Source organism: Sebastes umbrosus, chromosome 11 (assembly GCF_015220745.1).
Source record: "Sebastes umbrosus isolate fSebUmb1 chromosome 11, fSebUmb1.pri, whole genome shotgun sequence".
Classification (NCBI taxonomy): domain Eukaryota; kingdom Metazoa; phylum Chordata; class Actinopteri; order Perciformes; family Sebastidae; genus Sebastes; species Sebastes umbrosus.
The window spans coordinates 14,510,557-14,534,248 of record NC_051279.1 but is presented as its reverse complement, the minus strand read 5'-3'; the positions used below and the strand labels follow the sequence as shown (position 1 = coordinate 14,534,248).

General features: G+C 39.0%; 3 protein-coding genes across 5 annotated transcripts; 1 reads left to right on the top strand and 2 right to left on the bottom strand.

Annotated features, from left to right (window-relative positions):
- Positions 1-133: 133 nt before the first annotated feature.
- si:ch211-149k23.9 (germ cell-specific gene 1-like protein) lies at positions 134-10,063 on the bottom strand. 2 transcript variants are annotated; one of them, XM_037785522.1, is made up of 8 exons: positions 9,460-10,063; positions 8,037-8,096; positions 6,780-7,874; positions 2,216-2,398; positions 2,004-2,051; positions 1,731-1,883; positions 1,483-1,594; positions 134-1,371 (listed from the first exon to the last, which is right to left on the bottom strand). In XM_037785522.1, exons 3-8 carry the CDS (start codon positions 6,973-6,975, stop codon positions 999-1,001), a joined length of 1,065 nt encoding a protein of 354 aa, XP_037641450.1. In that variant the 5' UTR covers positions 6,976-7,874; positions 8,037-8,096; positions 9,460-10,063; the 3' UTR covers positions 134-998. The 2 variants fall into 2 exon arrangements, with proteins under 2 accessions (XP_037641450.1, XP_037641451.1); XM_037785523.1 differs by having other exon boundaries at positions 1,731-1,856.
- Positions 10,064-10,182: 119 nt separating this feature from the next.
- On the bottom strand, positions 10,183-16,941 carry atg12 (ATG12 autophagy related 12 homolog (S. cerevisiae)). Its single transcript, XM_037785548.1, has 4 exons — positions 16,701-16,941; positions 14,082-14,218; positions 12,270-12,332; positions 10,183-10,373 (listed from the first exon to the last, which is right to left on the bottom strand). The coding sequence occupies exons 1-4, from the start codon at positions 16,792-16,794 to the stop codon at positions 10,314-10,316; spliced, it is 354 nt and encodes a 117-aa protein (XP_037641476.1). The 5' UTR covers positions 16,795-16,941; the 3' UTR covers positions 10,183-10,313.
- An 89-nt stretch (positions 16,942-17,030) lies between these two features.
- Positions 17,031-23,581, top strand: isoc2 (isochorismatase domain containing 2). 2 transcript variants are annotated; one of them, XM_037785541.1, is made up of 7 exons: positions 19,680-19,867; positions 20,044-20,154; positions 20,707-20,831; positions 21,491-21,703; positions 22,753-22,823; positions 22,938-23,055; positions 23,428-23,581. In XM_037785541.1, coding segments are annotated over exons 2-7 (594 nt in total). In that variant the 5' UTR covers positions 19,680-19,867; positions 20,044-20,153; the 3' UTR covers positions 23,494-23,581. The 2 variants fall into 2 exon arrangements, with proteins under 2 accessions (XP_037641470.1, XP_037641469.1); XM_037785542.1 differs by lacking the exons at positions 19,680-19,867; positions 20,044-20,154 and adding an exon at positions 17,031-17,049.
- The last annotated feature ends 111 nt before the right edge of the window (positions 23,582-23,692 follow it).

Genomic DNA, 23,692 nt, shown 5'->3' with positions numbered 1-23,692 from the left:
ACCAGCGTTTAAGGTAAATTGCGGTATACATTTATTTTGAAATTGTTCCCTTTATAATTTTACATTGAACCTGAATGTGATATCCATTTAAAACAATTATTTCCCTGAAAGTTTGATGTTTTCATGTTGCAGATTGTTTATGTGTGTATGTGTGTGTATGTGTGTGTGTGTGTGTGTGTGTGTGTGTGTGTGTGTGCACAGTCTGTGGGAGTGCGTGCCTGCGTTTCTTTCCAACTTTCAATCTGACCCCCCCACAACCCGCTCCTCCTCCCTCCACCCCTCCATCCCTTCACATGCTTCCCATCTCTCCTCACTCTGTTCCTCCTCCTCTCCATCCAACTCGGGATTACTGGTTTACACATAATCTTCTGTTCAACATCAGAGAGCAGACTTTTCAAAATCTCTGTAATCTTTCTATCGCTATGTGTCTATCGTATGGGTTTGTCTGTGCATCTGCAGAGAGACTGCTGTGTTTGTTGTAGCCTCTGACTGGTATGCATGCATCAAAAGTTTGTCACAAGAGAAAGAAGAGCTTGAAACATGTTGATGTCCAACTCAGATAAATGAGAATATATTGTATACTTAGTCTAAAGGACAGGCTGATCTGTTTGACAGGAGAAGAAACATCCACCCCGTCTATGCAGTGAAATGATCATTGAGATATCTGCTCCTGATAATATTTAAACAATAAAGTAATATAAACATTTATATGCCTTTACATATGGAGACACATTTACTTTCCAACCATGAGGCACTGAGAAATACCCAGAAAACATGCAGTCTTGCATGTCAGTGTGACATATTCACACAGTTTGTTGTTCACTGATTTCACCGGCCTTCAAGTGCAATCACTGTGTCCCAACTTCACCGAAAGTCAAAGTGGAAGAAAAGAAAAACAGGAATTGTTTGCTCACATTGAACCGTCCGCAGCACGGCAACAGCGTCTTTCCTTTTTCTGTTTTTTTAGCCCTTTTAAGTTGATGGATATTAAAGATCCCCTAACAAGGTGAATCAACTCGGTCCATGGCCTCGTCCATCTCATCCATCTCTCTCTCACAGTCTTCACACCCTTCTGGCCCACAGCCTCCAACCAAAACCAGCGTTGGTACGTCCCCATTTCCCACTCCAACCACACTGCCGTTCGGGGCCCACGCCACATCCATCATGCCGTCTGGACACTGCAACAGGCCGCTGACAGAGTAGAGCCCGCCTCCTGGAACGACCTCGTCGTAGGAAGGAGCGTGAGTGGCGGCTCTTGCTTCCTCTAAACGGAGCCTCTGTTTGCGACGGAGTTCGATGATGGTCTTTGTGTAGGAGTTGAGCGTGACCACGGCGGCGCCCATGCAGCAACTGAAGGACACCCAGGCAAGACTGGGAACAGAGGAGAGAAACATGTCATCATAGCCTGTAAATAACAAGTATTTTATGTACATGCTTTAGTAATACAGGCTTGTACGCTGTCTCTAAAGAGCAGCCACGTACGCAAAAGACCAGCCGTAGTCCCAAGACTGAGGCCTCCAGTCTTTGGGCCCCACAATGACCGTCATCTGAAAGACAGTTGTGAACATCATATGGGCCACCATCCCAAGAAGACCTACAAACAAAGAAAAAAACAGACAAGACAAAGAAAGATGACCATGCAAATAGAGCGTGCTATATGGACGTAGTGGTTAAAAAGTTGGTAAAAGAAAAACAAATAATGTAAAATTGAAGGACACACTGAGTCTCACCTGATAACACAGTGCAGATAGCTGCATAGGCGTTGATTTTTAGCGAGTGCATCTCTTTCTTGCAGCACAAAACTTCCAGCCACATCAGTAGGAAGCCCATCCCCAGCAGACCGATGTACGTAAACTCTGAAATAACCGACAGCCAGAGCACACCTGCAACATTTGAAAATGCATACACAATTGACGCACATGCATCCATAAAGAAACAAATATTTAAAAGGGGACAAAATAATAATTTCATGTTTTTTATATTTCGGCTGATACACAACTCACCTTGTGTTTCTCCAGGTGTTAAATCTATAAAGCTTCGACATATCTCCCCTGCCAACCAGATTTACAGATATGAACAAAATGGAGATGGAAGACATTATTCTTTGAGTTCACATGATTTTGCAGAAAAGAACCTATGAAAACTGTACTATTATAAAAGTATGACTAATATTGTGACCAATATGTGTGATTGGACGCGAGTTTTGTGGCCTCACCCTCGCTGTGTTTCTCGCAGCTTTCCCAGAAACCAGTGTGGAAGTATCTAAAAGCAAACTTGTCCTCTCCGGTCTCCCAGATGTACTGAACAGCGTTGGCCAGCTGCCTCTGTCTGATCTTGGACAGCTCGTCCCTCCTGGCCGGAGACAGCGTGCGGTTGAAGGGGTTCTGGGTGGGACTCTCTGTGTAACAGGACAAGAGGATCACAATGAGAAGAGCATTTTAGCTACATTTTTGTACCTGCTCTTAGTATAGATAATGGAGTTGATGTCATACATGCACTGGATGGACCAGCTCTTCACAGCTCTTTAGACATAGAGACACCAATGCATTCATGCTCACACACATCTGTGGGCAATCTATATTGTTTAAACCAATCCAGACCTGCATTTCTTTAGAATGTGGGAGGAAAACCAAATTCACAGGAGCAATATCATGCAAACATCCAACAAACACCGGACGTTCTTCCTGTGAGATACCGGCATCAACATACTAGGTTCTTTGACTGGATATTTTCCAGTGTCCAAAACTTAAAGCGGTCCTATTATGCTTTTGTGCTTCTTCCCTTTCTTTTAGTGTGTTATATAGTTGTTTGTGCATGTAAAAGGTCTCCAAAGTTACAAAGCCCAAAGTCCACACCAAAGGGAGTTACTCTCATTCACAGAAACACTGCTCCTGAACTGCTTGAAACGCCTTGCTTGAAGTCCTGCCTTTTCTTCTATAACGTGGTGATGTCACCAAGTAACACATTTGCATAAATAATAAAACAAAGCTATTTAGAGCAGAGCTGGAGAGGAGTCTGAAGGGTTTAGTTTGATTAACCAATTTAATGACCAACCAAACAGAGCGTTTCAGACAGAGGGTGAAAAAAGGCACTGCAGCACAGCCGGTATGAGAAAAGCAAGTCATTTTTTGAACATTAAAGCATGTAAACATGTTCTAGTAGAAACCCAAAATACAAGTAAGAACCTGAAAATGAGCATTTTAGGTCCTCTTTAATACACCAATTGCCAGAGAGAACAATTAATCGACAAACTTTGTATGTAGGTGTGTGTTGATGGGAAGTTATTGGAAATTAAAAAAAGTACTTTAGAGTGAGAGACGGATACAAAACAGTGAGCACAAAACTGCTGATCACAACATGGCCCCAAAAGTAACATGCCTGTGTTTTTCAGTCACATGCAGGCGTGTCAAAAGCACCTTGTCATCCAACATGTGTGTGTGTGTGTGTGTGTGTTTGTAAATCAGGTTTAGAAGCACAAGAGAGAGTTAAATCCACCACTGTAAAGGTAGATCTTTCTGTACAAGTACACAAAGTACATGTAGTGATGAAAGATGATTCCGTCCTGCAGTAAAAGCTGTTAATCTCATTGTGGATTAAGCATATATCTGTTGAGAAAATAAAAACCAGGCAGCAGGCAGTGCACTCTCCCCCATCGACCAATAAACCTTTGGGATCCACCCTCACACCCCGCAGATTAATACTAAACCATAATTAAGTTGACTGTGGGACTAAGGTATGTTCAAAAAGAGATTAAAAAACATCAAACCAAGGACAATCAGTTTCTCGGCCTGTCAGTTTTTCCACTCAGATTAGTTCGAGGTATTGGTTGTTATGCAGTGACACAGTGCAAAGATCAAGAAATTCAATATTCGTGCAATAATCAGGTTCAAGAGTCAAGGCCAAAATTTTGGTAAAGTCAACGTCAGAAAGCTTCGGCATGTTTTGGAAGACTTATGAGATGATGCACAATAACAAACTGACCACATGCACGGAAACTCAAACATAAATGTGACATAATATAGTGTGCACACATTTTGGTCCATGATTTGGAATAGTACTTTTACAAATTAATCTTAACGTCCACTTACTAGTTTTTTGTATGTTTTAATGGTGTGTTGTGTTATGTGTATTGTATGTAACCTGGAGAAACCAAAGACAATTTCCATCCATCCATCCATCTATCTATCTATCTATCCATCCATCCATCTATCTATCTATCTATCTATCTATCTATCATCCATCCATCCATCCATCCATCTATCTATCATTCCATCCATCCATCCATCTATCCGTCCGTCCGTCTATCTATCTGTCTGTCTGTCTATCTATCTATCTAACTATCTAAAATGAGCTTTCAATCACATCTCACAGAGTTTGGTCGGTGTACTTGATCTGCTGTACTTGAGAGAGTCCGCTGATGAAGGCCGTGAGATGCAGTTGAAAGCTCCAGAAAAAGCTTGTAAATAGACCTTGACACAGGATTATTTTGTCAAGTTATAGTGATTGTGCAGATTTTTTAGAAGTTCATAAATAATACAACTCTCTGATTTTCCCCTGCTGAGAGCATCCGTGTGAAACAGAGTAACCTGTGACGATGATGGGTGTTACCAGGTCAGTAACAGTGTTTCAACATTCAAATTATGCCTCTGACTCTTGCAAAAGCCAGATGCCGGGAAAAGCAATGAATCCATGAATTGTTCACGACAAACTGTGACGCCTGTGAACGTGTTGCAACAGACATCAGGATTAGTCACCAGGCTACTTTTAATAGTTTCGTATCATCTTCTTTTCCTTTAGGCCGGCTCAAAACAGAAACACTCCTTTCACCAGTGTCGAACATAGCAAAGTACATTTACTCAAGTACTGTACATTCATTTTATGCTACTTTATACATCTACTTCACTACATTTCAGAGGGAGATATCGTATACTTTTTATTCCACTAAATTTATCTGACAGCTATACTTAATAGTTACTTTGCAGATTAACATTTTACATTAAAAAACAACAACATGATTAGGATGCACTGATACCGATATCGGATATCAGGCCGATACCGACTCAAATAGGTGGATCAGGTATCTTGACAGTGGGGCCGATCTATTCAATTCTATTCTATGTTTATATACTATATACATTATATACTGAGATTTTAATTCCTGTTTAAATTTTGACCAAATTGTTGCTGCATTTAAAAGGTTTACACTTGAATTGTAATTCCTGTTCATTTTGAAGATTTTTTACCAAGTTGTTGGTGTATTTTAATAATAAATAACAATTCAGTAAATTTGTATCTATGTATTTATTGGTCACATTCAGTTTTACCAAGTTAGGAGAGCAATAATTAAGTCAAGCCTGATGTTGCCTTACACATAAAATGATAATCCCAGTCACTTCCACACAGTGAGGCATACAGCTTATTAATGATGTGCAAAATGAACAAACAAATCTTTTTGAACAACTCTTTTTAGTTTCTGGTATGTGTCGGGTGGTCAGCTTGTCGAACGGACTGAGTGATCATGAATCCCCGACTTTTCCGACTCGCCCACTTGCTGTTATCGTAGGGTACTGCTCAAGCTGTGATGCAGTCGTTCAAAACATAGGAGGCGGCGCACACAAAGCCAGTGGCACTGAATGAACGTGTAAGGGTCGATTGAATCGGACTTGACAGTACGGCAGGTTAATGGTGCATTCATGTGAGTCACAGAGAAAATGATGCTATATTTTGCAAAAAGTATCAAAACTCGAAAGGTTTTAAATGTTCGATACATTTACACATATCAGCTCAAAGGAACCGATTTTGGGAAGAGTCGGTCTGCACATCACTAAAAAATCAGGAAGGAGCTGCCTGCATAAATGGGATGGTGCTCCTCAAAAAGTGGATATTAAAATACATTTATGTACTAGGGCTGTCAAAGTTAACACGATAATAACGCGTTAACGCAATTTTTTTTAACACCACTAATTTATTTAACGCAATAATGCAATCGATTTTTCAGAGGTTGTAGCGGGTCAATTTTAAAGCTAGTGAAGATACTGGTATCATATGAAACTAAATAACCTAAGGAATCCATTGGTACCAACCATGTCATACTAGCACATCACGAAAGAGGCTAAATAATGCTCCAAACTTGAGCTAAATTTTGGCAAGCAGAAACTAGCTTGGTGATCTTTTTCCCTTGACCTCTGACCTCAAGATATGTGAATGAAAATGGGTTCTGTGGGTACCCACGAGTCTCCCCTTTACAGACATGCCCACTTATGATGATCACATGCAGTTTGGGGCAAGTCATAGTCAGGTCAGCACACTGACAGCCGTTGTTGCCTGTTGGGCTTGAGTTTGCCATGTTATGATTTGAGCATATTGTTATGCTAAATGCAGTACCTGTGAGGGTTTCTGGACAATATTTGTCATTGTTTTGGGTTGTTGATTGATTTCCAATAATAAATATATACATACATTTGCATAAAACAAGCATATTTACCCACTCCTAAGAGTATTAAATACTTGACAAATCTCCCTTTAAGGTACATTTTGAACAGATAAAAAATGTGCGATTAATTTGCAATTACTCGCAATTAATCAACAATTGACAATCATGCGATTAATCGCAATTAAATATATTAATCGATTGACAGCCCTAGTATGTACACAAATTTGCCAATAAAAATAAAAGAGCAATCTAATTTACAGTATACTTAAAAGAAACACTAAAGAGAAACAATAAAGCAATAGGAAGGACAGTAAAGCGTAGAGGTGAAAGACAGTGAGACATCTACCTGTGGTGTAAGGCTCGCTGTTGTTCTGACCACAGTTCTTCATTTTGACGGGCGACAGGCAGAGCGGTTTGACCACCTTGTGGGTGCCCTCACACCAGTAAGAGGTGCAGAGTGCCAGGATGGAGAGGGCCAGAGCCAGAGTGGTCAAGGTCAGGGAGAGCAGGGAGCGAGAGCGACGGGACATATGCTCCAGCATGGCCACACAGGTGGAGAGGGAGGCAGCGGGAGAGAGAGAGAGAGAAAGAGGGGAGAAAGTAAGGCAAAGAGGGGCAGATGCTGCACGTGGGAATAGGATAAACAGGACAGAGGGAGTCACAGATGGAGCTGTTAGGGCAGGACAGATGTTTTTGGGCTGATTCAAAGAGGTGATGCGCTGCCAGGTTTAAAGGGAGAGATAAATGTGATGGAACAGTACAGGCAGAAGATGACAACACACAGCTGACAAAAAGATACTTTAAAGTCAGAGTGATTAAAAGAGTGGAAGAGAGAGAGAGAGAGAGAGAGAGAGAGAGAGAGAGAGAGAGAGACAGGGGAAGGAGCCGGATAAGATGCTCTGAAGTTGATACACGTGGAAAAAGGACAGATGGAACAAAAAAAATGAACAAGAGGGGATTTAGGTGGACGGTGGTTCAATCTAGGAGAATCGCAAGGACATAATAGTATGCTGGCCAGATGGCTTTAATGCGATATCCTGCTATTGATCCCTGTGGTGAATGATGTCCATACATCCCCTAACCTCAGCACTTGGAGACCCGTTTGTGTGCATTTAATAGATCAGTGTGATTGTACCAAAAAACATTACTAGAATATATCATTAAACGTTGTAAAAAGGAGCTAGAGGACATCCTTAAACTAATCCATCACCTGGCAAGAAACATTAAAGGGAGCACACAAAGGCTAAAACCAGAGTGTCCATATGGTGACATCTGTCTGCCTGAGGTCACATACGTCCTCCAGCTGTGTTGATAAGGAGGGGTTATGGAAGAGGAAGAAGTAACATGTGCTATCCTGTGACCCCGGCTAATATCTTCCTGCGTCCTGATTAACACACTGAGGCCTGACCCTGCTGCTCATTATGAACTCCACCGCTGGACCCTAAAATCAGTAGAAGACAAGAAGAGCAAAAACAAGAGATTACTTTTTTTGATGAAATTATGGATCAACCTCAGATCTAGATGAAAATTTTGCTAGTAATCCCTGATAATCTTCTTTAATCTGTTTGTGTTAGGTGTGTTTTAGTGTGAAGTGTGTTCTGACCATGTCTGCTGTCTCTCTCTTTCTCTCTTGTGCAATGTCTCCCTGTTGTATTCTCAGCCCCTGAAATACAACAGAACATGAGTTAAAACCAACTATGTACTAACTAACTAACTACATGGGATGGTTTCTATTATCTGAATAATACTGACAAAAATACATTAAATAACAACTTTGGAAAAAAACAAAAACAGGAAATGAATAAAATCGAATGGATGTACGAGATCATTGTGTATAAATCTGTAGATTTTTTTGACTGTATATGTAAGAAGATTTGTACAATCTGTGAAACATGTACTATGTCCAAAGAATAAGGCCAGCCTAAACACCTGCTTTATATGATTTCTGAATTATATACGTGTCCATGGTTTTCTCTGTTTATCCCCTGGTATTTTCACCAATATGTCCTCCAATGTCAAAACAATTTATTCTCAATTAAAAACATTACCTTTCAATAGAGCTGCAACGATTAATCGATTATTTGTCAACTATTAAATTAATCGCCAACTATTTTGATAATCGATTAATTGCTTTGAGTAATTTGTTAAGAAAAAAAAAGTCAAAATTCTCTGATTCCAGCTTCTTAAATGTGAAAATGTTCTGGTTTCTTTACTCCTCTATGACTGTAAACTGAATATCTTTGAGTTGTGGACAAAACAAGACATTTGAGGACGTCATCTTGGGCTTTAGGAAACACTACTTGACATTTTTTTCACCATTTTCTGATATTTTATAGACCAAACAACTAATCGATTAATTGAGAAAATAATCAACAGCTTCATCGACAATGAAAATAATGGTTAGTTGTAGCCCTACTCTTCAGCCTTCTGCAATAACATTATTGAACATACATCAAGATAACTTTGCAAAAGTTCACAGCATGAACAAGTTGGATGAATCTAGCATGAAGGAGACATTAACCCCAATTTCACTTTTAATTAATCTTACAAGACGATTGGAAATTCTTTCTTCAATAGAAACATAAACACAAGATAATTGTTTTTCAGACGCACTGACAGGTTTAGCTCATTAGAAGCTGGACACCCATTTGCCTCATTTAACCTGCACTCAGCAGAATATCTGAAAGCTCAATAAATCAGAAAGCTCCATTTAGGCTTAAATAAGAAAAGCAATATACTGTGTATATCTCAGTTATTTATTTTTAAGGCTGCAAGTAACAATTATTTTCTTGATTATTTAGTCTATATATGTCAGAAAATAGTGAATAATGCACATTATAAGAATATGAGGGTGAAATCTTCTTATTACTTGTTTTATTAGTCAGTTTGCATCACAAATAACAAAGAAAAGCATCACATTCTCACATTTGAGAAGCTGTAAAAATGACTGAAATTAATAATTTTCTGTTGATTGACTCATCTTTCCAGCTGTAGTTATTTTAAAAGCATCAGTGACAAGTACCTACCAAAGATCTCTTTCTTGTCCCTTGTAGTACTTCAGGTCAAACATGAGGTGACTGCCTCAGTAAAACACTTTGCCGTCCTGTAAACCTACAGTCCTCAGTTATCTCTGCCTGTTAAAAGAGCTCTTCAAAAGCTCCTTAAGAACTTGATTTTAGTTGCTCCATCTTGAACCGATCCTCCGTGTCACCGCCCTCTTCATCTTTTCCGTCTGTATCTGTCACTAGTTTTCCTCTTCCAGGAGTGATCCGTACCTCTCCAGCTGCCCTCCTCCCTTTAATCCTCCTGGCCAACAATTGAACGGAGATGCAAGACTGATGGAGCGCTTGGGCGTCTGTCTCCACGCCACTCTACTCTCTTTTCTGTCTTTCTTGGGAATTTATGTCACAAACCCATCCTGAGTCATGTAATCCCTCTAAGTCCATCTGTTACTGTAGTGCCCCCTCTCTTCCTGTGCCTGTCCCTTTTTAGAGGAGGATCCTTCGCAACCTCACAAAAACCTTCACCACCAGTCTGAGCTCTTTGACAACTTTTACTAGGTATTCAATTATTTCATAAAAGTTTGGATAAAACTGTGAACCAATGCATATGAATGGGCTTTTACTTTTTTCCCCCCTAATCAGCACCAGCGCTGTGCAAAGCCAAATCCTGTGCCCACTAAGTGAAGTGTTTATTTTTGCCAAATGTGTGCCAAATGTGATGCCTTAAAAAATGTGAAAAGAGCTTTATATTGTTACAATCATTTATTTACAATATGTATATACAGAAAGACTGATAAGCAAAAACAACATTGTGTGCATGTTTGGAGGATGGATTTAAGAAAAAGGGGGAGGTCTGAAATGGAGTTGAAGGAAGCAGTTCAACCCCAGGCTTGAGATTTACAGTAATGTAGAACCAGCTTGTTATCGCTGCCAAAACACTAGAAAAGAAAGAGACAAAGAGAGAAAAAAATACATTCAGGTAAATGTTAAATAAAATAGTAAGACAGAAGATTGATGTGATAGTCAATTTCCAAAATGACTGTGTTCAAAATGTTTGTTAACTGTTAAATTTCATTTGATGTTGACCCGTCAAGCACTGAGAGCAGATGTCCACTGTGGCTGGACTTTGAGGTCTTTGCGGTTACTTTAATCAGTGGTTAAAGGATTTTGGCATTTGTAACATGGAGCTTCCCTCTTATTGCCCCCTCTGCTGGTCACAGCTCCACATGACCGATCCACTTCTATGGGCTGAGCCCCAAATGATGGCTAATAACACAGGCTACTATTCTAATATTTCATTAAAGGCTAAGAGACTTTGGTAAATACATTTAGTTACACTGTGGTTAAGTGTTCTAAATATCACCACAACATCTGTTAGAGCGTGTACATACAGTAAACCAGGCCTGTTCAATTACTTTTTTTAGTGACGGACCAAGGACCTGGACATTTACATTTCCTATCTCACCTGCAAAGCCAGGACTTTAAAGATGAAAACAAAACACCTTTTTAATCTTAGTAGATTATTGTTTTAATAAACACAATGTTGCATTTAACAACTTGTTTTATTCAGTTTGACTGTCCTAGATTCCCTCTGCTTAGACAGCCTGGGTTAAAACATTTTAACAAAATAAGTCTTTGTGAGCCTAAGAAAACATAACTAATGAATAGGCTGATTAGTCTACTATTAAAATGATGATCTTCTAATAATCAAACAATGTTAACTTAACAATGTCAAAAATTAGCAGGTTATTTAAATAAAATAAAATATAAAATATTGCTTTTAACAGTCCGTAACAGCATCGGAAAAGAAAAATTGTAATACTTTTTTCCAGAAAAGCAGCATTGAGGTTGTTAAGGGGACGGATTGGCCCTCGGGCCTCCAGTTAAATAGGCTTGCAACAAACTAAGTCTTCTATAAAAAGGTAAAAGGTAATATTTATTTATTTTATTCTGTAATCACAGATAAGGCTTGGCACATTTGCTTCACTTACTGAATAAATGAAACAAGATTTAAATCTATGTTGTTGGCAAGTATTAGTGTACTAAACAAGAATACACTCATCTTTTGTGTGTACATGTGTTGCGATTTCATTTGGAGACATTGTTTAGGTTTGTGTGTAAGGTCCAGTTACTAGCTTTTTCTGAGCTTTCAACCGCATCTGACGGTCTTTATCAGTTAATTGAACAGGAATCAAACATGTGTTTGATGATAATGTTGTTAAAAAGCTCAGAAAAAACAGGTGAGTGGATTTTGGAGTTGAGGTTATTCAACACATTACACAATCTGTTCCAAAGTGGATTACAAAACAAAGAAGACGAATGTGACTCGTGTTTATCTGCTGTTTGTTTCTCTTTTAAATCGTAATTGCTGAATTTAATTTTATCTGGAAGCCTATTTAAATAAACACACGTAGGTAACATGGCATTAAAACCAGGGCTGCACAAGTTTTATCGAAAACGAAATCACAATAAGGTCTACTGCAATTTTCAAATCGCAGGATGAGGAGGAAATCGCAATGTTTGTTAAAGGTGAAATGTGTGTCAAAATACCATTTTAAATTAAAAATGGTGGTGCTGCAGAGACGTCCTGCCCTACACATCATATTCTACAGACTTAAGAAAACATCTTTGTTTGGTACAGATCCCTGCAAAAATCACACCATAATGATTTTAATATGTTTTTCAATGAAAATGAGAATAATTATGTAAAAATTATCATACCCTTTAATATTGCAAATCATATCGCAAATGCAATATCAGTCAAAATAATCACAATTAGATATTTTTACAAAATCGTGCGGCCCTAATTAAAACGGGTGTTCATATGTACTCACATCAAAGAGCATCCCTACTTCTTGATCCGGTGAGGGGGCAAATGACTGGTTAACATAAATGAACTGAAAAGACAAAGAAAAGCAGATGCAGTTATATGTCTTTATATACAGTGGAGGAAATAAGTATTTGAACCCTTGCCGATTTTGTAAGTTTGCCCACTTACAAAAAAATAGAACGGTCTATAATTTTAATGGTAGGTTTATTTTAACAGTGAGAGACAGAATATAAAAAAAAAAATCCAGAAAATCACATCATATAAAAGTTATAAATTGATTTGTATTTTATTGTGGGAAATAAGTATTTGATCCCCTAGCAACCAGCAAGAATTCTGTCCCCCGCAGACCGGTTAGATTAGTCCTCTCGCTTTAAGAAAGTACTCCGAATCTCAACTCATTACCTGTATAAAAGACAACTGCCTCAACTCATTACCTGTATAAAAGACACCTGTCCACAATCAGATTCCAACCTCTCCACCATGGGCAAGACCAAAGAGCTGTCTAAGGACGTCAGGGACAAGATTGCAGACCTGCACAAGACTGGAATCGGCTACAAGACCATCAGCAAGCAGCTTTGTGAGAAGGAGACAACTGTTGGTGCCATTATTCGGAAATGGAAGAAACACAAAATGACCATCAATCGCCCTCGGTCTGGGGCTCCACGCAAGATCTCGTCTCGTGGGGTATCGATGATCATGAGAAAGGTGAGGGATCAGCCCAGAACTACACGGGAGGAACTTCTTAATGATCGCAAGACAGCTGGGACCACAATCACCAAGAAAACCATTTGTAACACACTACACCGTAATGGATTAAAATCCTGCAGCGCCCACAATGTCCCCCTGCTCAAGAAGGAACATGTACAGGCCCGTCTGTTTGCCAATGAACACCTGAATGATTCAGAGAAGGCTTGGGAGAAGGTGATGTGGTCAGATGAGACCAAAATCAAGCTCTTTGGCATCAACTCGACTCGCCGTGTTTGGAGGAAGAGAAATGCTGACTATAACCCCAAGAACACCATCCCCACCGTCAAGCATGGAGGTGGAAACATTATGTTTTGGGAGTCTTTCTCTACTACCGGGACAGGACGACTTCACCGCATCGAAGGGAGGATGGACGGGGACATGTACCGTAAAATGTTGGGCGACACCCTCCTTCCCTCAGCCAGAACACTGAAAATGGGTCGTGGATGGGTCTTCCAGCACGACAATGACCCAAAACATACGGCCAAGGCAACAAAGGAGTGGCTCAAGAAGAAGCACATTAAGGTCATGGAGTGGCGTGGCCAGTCTCCGGACCTTAATTCCATAGAAAATCTGTGGAGGGAGCTGAAGCTTCGAGTTGCCAAGCGACAGCCTCAAAACCTTAAGGATTTGGAGATGATCTGCAAAGAGGAGTGGACCAAAATCCCCCCTGAGATGTGCGCAAACCTGGTGACCAACTACAAGAAACGTCTGACCTCTGTGCTTGCCAACAACGTTTCTCCACCAAGTACTGAGTCATGTTTTGCTAGGGGATCAAATACTTATTTCCCACAATCAAATGCAAATCAATTTTTAACTTTTATATGATGTGATTTTCTGGATTTTTTTTTTATATTCTGTCTCTCACTGTTAAAATAAACCTACCATTAAAATTATAGACCGTTCTTTTCTTTGTAAGTGGGCAAACTTACAAAATCGGCAAAGGATCAAATACTTATTTCCTCCACTGTAGACATATGCATATTGGAAGACCTGAAGCACGTTTTCAAAGCCTCTGTCCAAGACATGATTTTGGAAAGTGAACAAACCAGTAGACCAACTTCATTCTTACCAGTTGCTCAGTGCCATCAAGCTTGAGGAAGCGAGAGATGAACTGAGACAGGGACTGTATCGTCCTCACCCTGTCCACTGCCCACTTCTTTGTTTTCATTATAGGAGTGTCTCCCACTGCCTTCAGCAGCACATCAACTATAAAAAATGGAGAAAAATAAAAAGTGAAAGTGATGCAACCAGACTGATCCAGTCAGATCTAAACATGTTCATGAACTGTTCAGGGGGAATTTCTGGAGAAGTTGAATCTAGTGACACACAACCACCATTCATCAGTGGAAAAACAAAAAAACTATGATGATGTGCTTCCAGTAAAGAATTAGAAAAAATACAGAAGAATGACATGCCTTTGTAATGGGCCGTTGCCATATGAGCTATAACAATGAGCACCCCTTGGGCTTTTGCACAATTTGTTATTATAGCCTACAATTCCTTTTGTGCAATATTCCCTTCAATCACTTCTGATGTGTATTTCAATTATTTTAATTTCCTATTGCTTACCTGTTGGTACAATTGTGAACTACATTCTCCATGTATACTTACATGAAAAGACATATATTTGTTGTAATTATAAGCTTTGAGATTCACTGTTGTCAAACATTTGCCTGGATGAGTCTAGTGACAGAAAATTTGGCTTTATTACTAAAAACTTGCATTGGACCTACGTTTGTAGAGACTTCTTTTCACCATGTTTTTAGGTTAGATTTTAAAAATTAAAGTTTCTGAATTAAACACTTTACACACTAAGGATATAAAATCAAATCTATTTGTTCTCTTTATTCTTATGAGTTTATAAAATGAATAAAATGCACAAAAGGCTTTCCAAAGCTATTTTATCCTCAGGAATGAACTGAATCACAATACATAAAAATAAAAAATCTCTATGCTGTTCAGATCTCATGTTTTGAACACTGTACTCAAACATAATTGTGCCCTCATATACAAAATGACTGTACATACAGGACCTAATAAGTTTATATCCTTCTCATATTCTACACATGATGAACTACAGTCAATGTACAGGTGTGACTTGTTTACTAGTACTCGTTTTGTATTTACTGTAATATGATTACTTTTACGTTAAATCTTATGACCTAGTAATATGAATAGGTCAGAATTTAAAAGTTTGTCCAGATGACTGTATGATGATTATGATTTTTTATTTTGGTTTAAGGCCAAAATACATTTCTGAACTTCTGCTATGTTATGAACCATCCAGACCTCTCAGGTCATCTGGATCAGGTCTGCTTAGTGTCTCCAGAGTCAGAACTAAACATGCAGAAGGAGCGTTCAGTTTTTATGCACCAAATATTTGGAACAAGCTCCCAGAAACCTGCAGGACCAACTCCAACTCTGAGTTCTTTTAAAATCAAAGCTTAAAACTTTCCTGTTTGCTGCTGCCTTTTATTAAACCAGATAATGATCTTATACCGCATTAGAGCTTTTACTCTTGTGTTATACTCTATTTTAGCTTCTATCCTAGCTTTTATTTTTAGCTTGTTTTCATTATCTAATCTTTAATGTTTTTATAACTGTTTTAATTATGTCTAAATGTTCTTTTGCACTTTGTCGCAATGTTCTTGAATGTTTATGTAAAGCACTTTGAATTGACCTGTTGCTGAAATGTGCTATACAAATAAAGCTGCTTTGCCTTGCCTTATGATTTATCTTGTTGACCCTGATTTAATCCAAATAACACGCAAAACTTTAGCATCAATGAAATAAAGTTATTTGGCAAAGACAAAAACAGTTTTTTTAAAATAACTCTGAAACAGGTGAAACATGAAGCCACCCTTGAATTAAGTCTCACACAGCTAAATAAAATAATAATAATGAAAAGGAGGTTATTTCTTGCATTTCCTTAACACTTATTCAAACCCCAAAACATGAAACTAGATATGTTCATCTAACTGGGCTGTGACCACATCCATGGCTGTGACAGTTTGACAGATTTGAGCTAACCACAGTTTGTTTGCTTAGCCTTAATAAATCATTCCTATGTACAAGATGTGTAATTGCTATAAGCTTTTGCGTAAAATATATTCGATACCTTATGTACATAAACAGTCAAAACGTGCTAAAACGGAGCGTTTCAGACGGAGGGTATATTCAGGCATATTCAGGCTGACAGTATGAGGAAAATAAAGTTTTTTTTGTACATTACAGTATGAAAACATGTTCTAGTAAAAACACAAAATACAAGTATGCACCTGAAAATGAGCATAATATGGGACCTTTAATAAATTATTCCTATGTACAAGATGTGTAATTGCTATAAGCTTTTGTGTAAAATATATTTGATACCTTATGTACATAAACAGCCTCTCTGAGAAAGCATGTGTCAATAATCAATAATAATAAGATCAATAAGAGAAGATGTGTAGCTTTCATAAATATTAGCTTTAGCCATTTCCAACCCAGTAGTACCACATGTTAAAAGCTGAATGTTGATTGGCTCAACAGAAAAAAAGGAGCATTCCTATTGGTCAAAATCTCTGTCAATCATCTTATACGTCACACATCCAGAAATGCTTCCTCTCGCACTGTCAACAAACCTCGTAAACAGACGGTTATTATTCGCTAATTGAGTATTAATCTTCTATATATTACACTTTCTTACTTTTCTTCTTATCGTCACTTGTCGTGGAGTCGTCCGCTGGCGGTTGTGACTCCTCTTTCTGTGTTTCTACTGGAGACTCTGCGTTGTCAGACATCTTCAGGCGACCACTGACGGGTAGTTTATGGGTCCCGCCCACCTGACCCGAGCTAGCAAGGTGATTGGCTGAGAGAAGTAGTCGCTCTCTATTGGCTCACAGAAACGTCAATCACCAAGGCTCGTAATCCCATTGGTCAATGCGCTTGTGCAGAGTTGTGTCAAAGAAAGGTACATAATAGTTTAACTTTCTACAGTCGTGCTTAACCTGTCACCCACTCTTACTCCTCACAGTCGGACCATTCAGACAACAACAGTAAGTTAACTTTCTCATATTTAAGTTTGCTTAAATGACAAAAGGACCTAGGATCACAGTCATTGCTTTAATAATAATAATAATAACAATTTTATTTATATAGCACCTTTCAAAAACAAGGTTACAAAGTGCTTTACAATAATAGCATGATAAATGTAATTCAAATAATGTAAATCAAATAAATAAATAAATAAAGAAGATAAAATCATATAAATAGTTACAACTATGCACCACCAGTTAAAGGGACTATTTGTAAGAATCAGAAATTGGTTGTAACAGCGACACCTGTGGCCGTTAAGTCAACGAAAGTCATTGTCCTGTTGCTCGCGCTCGCCCGTGTGCACGCGCTACCTGAATGTGAGCGAGCATCCGTCAAAACATTGAGGCGACACACATCAGCTAAAATCACAATATCAATCCATATTTCACCTGCTTGGCAGTAATGTTAGCTGACCAGACGGAGAATCAATGCTGATCCTAGTATTAGCTTTTCCTGCTTCAGCCTCCCGACCGCGGCCGGAGGGAACAGGGGAGACACCGGAGTTTTGGTCGGAGACGATAACGTTACTCGCTGCGGAGCCCCGTCACTTCACAAGACACGGTAAACCTCTGTTGGTGTGGAGGAGCTGCAGCAGTTATTTCTGCACAAATGTCCACTGCACATTCATTAGATATTCTCAGAGCTAAACTATCTCTTCTGTAGTGTGTAGTGTGCGAGCATGCACGTGAGAGTGGAGCGAAATAACGAGAACGAGCACGGTGTGTGAGTGAAGGTAAGCAGGCAGAGGAGCAGAGGAGCAGAGTACAGCAGAGACTCCGGCCCTGGAGACCAAAGCTACGGTCTCCCCCGCGTCCTCCGACCGCGGCCAACACTGTTTTGCAAGACGGGCTTCACTAGATATAACTTTGCTTCCGTGTAGTTTGTGTTGGAGTCTTGTTTGAACAGCGTAGCCACGCGCGAGCACGCATGGGACACCGACCCGGAATGATTTATACGTGTAAGAAGTTACAAACAGTCCCTTTAAGTAGACAAAAATTGCACCAATGTGAAAAAACATAACTTGAAGTTCCAAATAAAGCTCAAAATAGCCACTATATTACAAACATGATATTCAGTGCTTCAGTGCTATTTTAACATCATCCCTAACACTGTACCTCTGGGCGTGTTCCTAAATGTATCTGAACACAATTTGTTCTTTTCTGTGTTTTCTTAAGTTTATCTTCTTCTCATATTCTACACATGATGAACTACAGTCAATGTGCAGGTGTGATTTATGTACTGTAATATTATTAGTTTTACTTGAAATCTTAAGACATAGTATTTATAGATCAGACTCTGAAGTTTAGCCAGGCTACTGTAATGATTATGCTATATCTTGTTGACCCTGAGTTGGTTTCATCTAAGTGTTGTTCACAAAACGCGAAACTTTAGCATCTATGAAATAAAGTTATTTGGCAAAATCAAAAATTGTTTTCTAAAATAATTCTGAAACAGAAAGTCACCCTTGAATCTCACACAGCTAATGAAAAATAATAATAATAATAAAATGGAGAGTATTTCTTGCAATTCATGAACTTTTATTTCAAACCGCAAAACATGAAACAAGATATTTTCAATTAACTGAGTTTGACAGTTTTAAGCATCGATGGATTTAAGCTAACCAGAGTTTGTAGCTTAGTTTAAAGGTCCCATATTATGCTAATTTTCAGGTTCATACTTGTATTTTGTGTTTCTACTATAACATGTTTACATGCTGTAATGTTAAAAAAAACACTTTATTTTCCTCATACTATCGGCCTGAATCTGCCTGTATTTACCCTCTGTCTGAAACGCTCCATTATAGCGCATTTTGACAGAATTGCAACAGAATTGCATTGCAAGGCAACAGCTTGGGTCCATGTGTACTTCCTGTCAGCTGATGACATTCACATACACTGCAACCAGGAATAAACTGGGACACATTTAGAATGTTTACGTTTAAATCTGTGTAAAGGGTCTAAATATTGTATATTTGTGACATCACGAATGGGCAGAAATCCTGACAGCTTGTTTCAAATGCAGAGTTTCTGAATACGGGCTGTGTGTATTTCCCCGTGGATTGAGTGTTTCGATACTTTCACAGTATTTATATAGGACTTAAGCCTTCTTTATAATAAAAAAAAAAACATGAAAATCTCACTTTTTTATAATATGAGACCTTTAATACATTATTCTTATGTACAAGATGTGAAGTTGCTATTAGTATTAGTGTAAAATATATTTGATACATTATAAAATTAACAGCCTCTCTGAAAAAACATAGAAAAGTAAAAAGATATATGTAGCCTTCATGAATAGTAACATTAGCCATTTCCCAACCACATGTTAAAAGCTAAATGTTGATTGGCTAAACAGAAAAAAGAGGCGCATTCCTATTGGCCGAAATCTCTGTCAATCATCTTATACGTCACACACCCGGAAATGCTTCCTCTCTCACTATCAACAACACATAACAGACGGTTGTTATTCGCTAATTGAGTATACTTTTCTATATATTACACTTTCTTACTTTTCTTCTTATCGTCACTTGTCGTCGAGTCGTCTGCTGGCGGTTGTGACTCCTCTTTCTGTGTTTCTATTGGAGACTATGCGTTGTCATGCATTTTCAGGCGACCACTTACGGTTAGTTTATGAGTCCCGCCCACCTGAACAGTCGCTGCTATTGGCTCACAGACACGTCAATCACCAAGACTCGTAATCCCATTGGCCAATGCGCTTCTGGAGAGTTGTGTCAAAGACAGGCTGCTTAACTTGTGTGTCCTCTCAGCTACATGTTAGGTTAGTTATTATTGTGACTTTGGAATATATTTGTTAATTGTTTCATAACGAATTCAAATGTTTGGTTGTCTATTTGTTTAATATTTTACTGTTTTTGTTTAATATTGAATGCATTCTTCCTCTTTTCACTTACAAATAGGTAATGTTGTGTTTTTGCTGGTTTCTATTTTACACAGGAGGAGTCACATGGGACATTATACCTTCATCTGTTAGGTGAACTTTCAACAGTCGTGTTTAACCTGTCACCCACTGCACCTCCTCACAATCTGACCACTCAGACAACAAGAGTAAGTTAACTTTCTCATATTTATCACTGCAATATCATTTTCCACTTGTGCAATTGTGTTAATAGTCTGTTTATTGTCAATACTGTATATACTGCTCCTATTTTTATACTTCCTTCTATTTAAATGGTTCATATTTTGTTACTCTTTGTTTAACTCTTTTTTTTTACTGTGTTAGATGATGCATCTTGTTTTTTGCACTATCCCCTTTGCTGCTGTACACTGCACATTTCCTTATTTCCACTGAAAATCTTATCATATCTTTAAATGTGCTCAAATGACAAAAGGACCCTAGGATCACAGTCATTGCTTTGTCACTAATGTGTCAGGTTATGATACAAGTTGGTCTCATCGTCATGAAGGCAATGCAACACCATGCAGGAAATATTTCATACAAGGAAGAGAACCTCTTTCCTCCTTAAGTAGACACTACATTGCAAACATTCAATGCTTCAGTGCTATGTTGATGTCATCCCTCACACTGTACCTCTGGACTTGTACCTGAATGTGTCTGATCACAATTTTCTTCTTTTCTGTGACCTTGCTCTTTTGCAGTGGCAAGCTTCGGCAGGCTCTCCACCAAGGATACAGTGCTCTTACTGTGTGACATGCAAGAGAAGTTCAGACCGAACATCTTCCAGTTCACCAACATTGTCAGCAATGCATCCAGATTGTTGCAGGTTGGAAATACGCTCCATTACACACACCTATCTCAGTGTGTGTCAGTCATACCAGTTATCAGCCTCAGACATTTACTGTTTACTGTTTGATTGTTTTGCACAATTTAAGACTATACAACATAACAAAAAAATAAATGAATAATATACAGTGCAGGAAGAGGTAAAAAAAATCCACTGGACTTATCTGAAGCCTCCACCTAGAGACACGATTAATATAAAGAAATAATATGACTACATAATAGTGATAACAAACAATTAGGACAAGATATATATTATAACAATAACAATACAGTCAATATATAAAAAAAATACAAGTGTGTGTGGGTGTTGCGTGGAAGTGTATGGTTAGTGTTTGTGAGGAGGATATTGATTTAAATATATCTATAAAGACTTCTGGACAATTGTAAACAAACAAAATTGTGAGTGGGAAAAAATAAAAAACATAAAAACAGATACATGGACAACATGGGGAAAAACAATTACAAAACAGCAATTAAATGACCCTTTAAGCGACTTTTGAAACATTTGACAGATGAACAGTTTATTAATAGATGTGAAAAGCTACTCCATCATTTGGTTCCCCTAAATCTTATTTGAAAATTGACCTCTACTAGTGAGGAATTTGTAAGTATTCATCATTTCTCTCCTCCTTCTCACAGGCCAGTCGTGTTCTGGGCATCCCCGCCATTGTGACAGAGCAGTACCCTAAAGGCTTGGGTCCAACAGTACCGGAGCTGGGAATAGGAGACCTGACACCTCATGCTAAAACTTCATTCACCATGATGATAGAGGAGGTGGAGAGGGAGCTGCAGTCCCTGGGGAACCCCAAGCGGGCTATACTGTGTGGAATAGAGGCACACGCCTGTATTGCAGTAAGATCACATCATTGTTTCTGCAGTTTAGCTGTTAAAATGACTTCTTCCTTCTCAGCGTCATAAAAGACAACATAAGCCCCATTTCCACCACAGGATCTTTCCCCTGGAACTAAGAACCTTTTGAGGAACTCATTACGTTTCGACCACAGGGACCAGGGTCTAAATTAAGTTCCGGGGACATTTTATGGGGCCTTTTTACCCCCCAAAAGGCTCTGGTCAGGGGTAGTACTTTCTGAAAGTACCAGAACCTTCGGGGTGGAGTTTGCAGGGATGACAATTGCTGATTGGTCAAAAATACACACACAGCACTGCTGCTTCAACTTTTTTACCGCTTCATTCATAAACACGGACGTACTCTAGTATTGATTCAGGACCATTTTAGGACAATGGGAGAGCATTTCTCTTTGTTTGATAACATTGAAAGTAAAGTTAGGCTCTGATGTTGGCCTCCAAAAAAAACACAGATAAAAAGTGAGACAGAGATCGCGAGGGCGAGGTAGTAATGGTAGAAGAGGGAGACGCGACGGTGCTGTGAATGAGCGAAAGAAAAGTTCATTTCTGGTTGTTTCATGGTGGTTACGTTCTAAATCACAAATAAATAACCATCAAAGGCTCAACAGATGATTTACTGTAGATACAGACGCTCTTAGTTTCATTTTCCTCCTCTGCATTTCACTCATTACATCCTACGTGCATCAGTAAATATCGTTGTCGCAGTGATACGAAATCTTACGTTTTTTTCCAAATGTGTTTTTTTTTCCGATGAAACGAATGGACACACTGAATTGTAGGCTGCAGAGTGTGTTTCGTCCTATGTCCTGTCGCTTTTTCATACACCCGCGGACTAATTTGCCTAATCTTCACAGGTCTTTAGACCGTGGTGGAAACTCAGACAACAACGGGCTGAAGGAACTTTTTAGTTCCTTGAAAGTAGTTCCAAGGACTAAAAGTCCCGGGAACTTTTGGTGGATACCCAGCTATAAAGATTATGTGCCACAGAGCTTCAGTTAATGAAGGAGGACCTCTGCTTCTTGTCTTCTTCACAGTGCACAACATTTGACCTGCTGGAAAAGGGAATGGAGGTTCATATTGTGGCTGATGCCGTCTCATCCAGAAGGTATTCTGTTTTTTGTGCTATATAGCGTTATCACCTGCTTTTAATATAGATTTGTTCCTGTGTGTGCGCGTGGAAACTATATGTGTGATACTACTTTTGTGTCTCCCTCCACAGCCAGACAGACCGTTTGTTTGCTCTGTCCCGACTGAAGCAGAGCGGAGCTTACCTCACCACCACAGAGGCTGTTATGCTGCAGCTGGTTCAAGACGCCAAACACCCCAACTTCAAGGAGGTGCTTACTACAGCTGCTCTTTGTTGCATTCCTGAGTTATTTTTGTTTGTTTAGATGTGTCATAAATATAAATCTGGCAGCATATCCCAAAGGAAAACATAATTTGCATGTCCTCCGACTGCTGTCAAATACAGTCTACAGAAAAATACACTGCTTACAACCTTTATCACTGACACAGCTGAGCAGTTACAGGTGACCTTATACAAGTGTGAGGTGAGACTTCATTCTGCAGTGATCAAACCCAAATGTGGCACTTTTTTGTAGTAAAAGCTCCCATCTTGCCCTTGCAAACATGCCAAGATTGATTTAATTCTGAGAATGCTGCCAACATAAGTAATGAAAGTGACATCCTGTATGATGCTGTCTTGACAGATCCAGAAGCTTTTGGCCCAGCCGTCCCCTGACACCGGCCTCCTCGCCTTCTTCAGCGCTCTGTAGGGAGATCATCATCTGTCATTCTGTCCCAAAGATACTGTACAGAATTTCACTGCTTTAACTAATAAAGTGATGCTGCTATAAATCTGTACTGCTTTTGTGTTTGTGTTTCTGAATCAAACCCTCATGTCTTGTTTTATAGTGTGAGGGTTTGGGCCTCCTGGGTCAGAACAGTCTGAGCAGAAATGTACAGGTTGCTCCT

What these genes read in the sequence shown, in the direction of transcription:
- si:ch211-149k23.9 (XM_037785522.1), bottom strand. Translation starts at nt 6,975, where the DNA reads ATGCTGGAGCATATGTCCCGTCGCTCTCGCTCCCTGCTCTCCCTGACC. An exon ending in CAGCGAGCCTTACACCACAG is followed by an intron (nt 2,399 to 6,779) that starts GTAGATGTCTCA and finishes CCTGTTACACAG; the next exon opens with AGAGTCCCACCCAGAACCCC. An exon ending in TATCTGCACTGTGTTATCAG is followed by an intron (nt 1,595 to 1,730) that starts GTGAGACTCAGT and finishes CTTTGTTTGTAG; the next exon opens with GTCTTCTTGGGATGGTGGCC.
- atg12 (XM_037785548.1), bottom strand. Translation starts at nt 16,794, where the DNA reads ATGTCTGACAACGCAGAGTCTCCAGTAGAAACACAGAAAGAGGAGTCA. An exon ending in TTGATGGCACTGAGCAACTG is followed by an intron (nt 12,333 to 14,081) that starts GTAAGAATGAAG and finishes TTGTCTTTTCAG; the next exon opens with TTCATTTATGTTAACCAGTC. An exon ending in AAGTAGGGATGCTCTTTGAT is followed by an intron (nt 10,374 to 12,269) that starts GTGAGTACATAT and finishes TTTCTTTTCTAG; the next exon opens with TGTTTTGGCAGCGATAACAA.
- isoc2 (XM_037785542.1), top strand. An exon ending in AGGCACACGCCTGTATTGCA is followed by an intron (nt 21,704 to 22,752) that starts GTAAGATCACAT and finishes TCTTCTTCACAG; the next exon opens with TGCACAACATTTGACCTGCT. An exon ending in GATGCCGTCTCATCCAGAAG is followed by an intron (nt 22,824 to 22,937) that starts GTATTCTGTTTT and finishes CTCCCTCCACAG; the next exon opens with CCAGACAGACCGTTTGTTTG.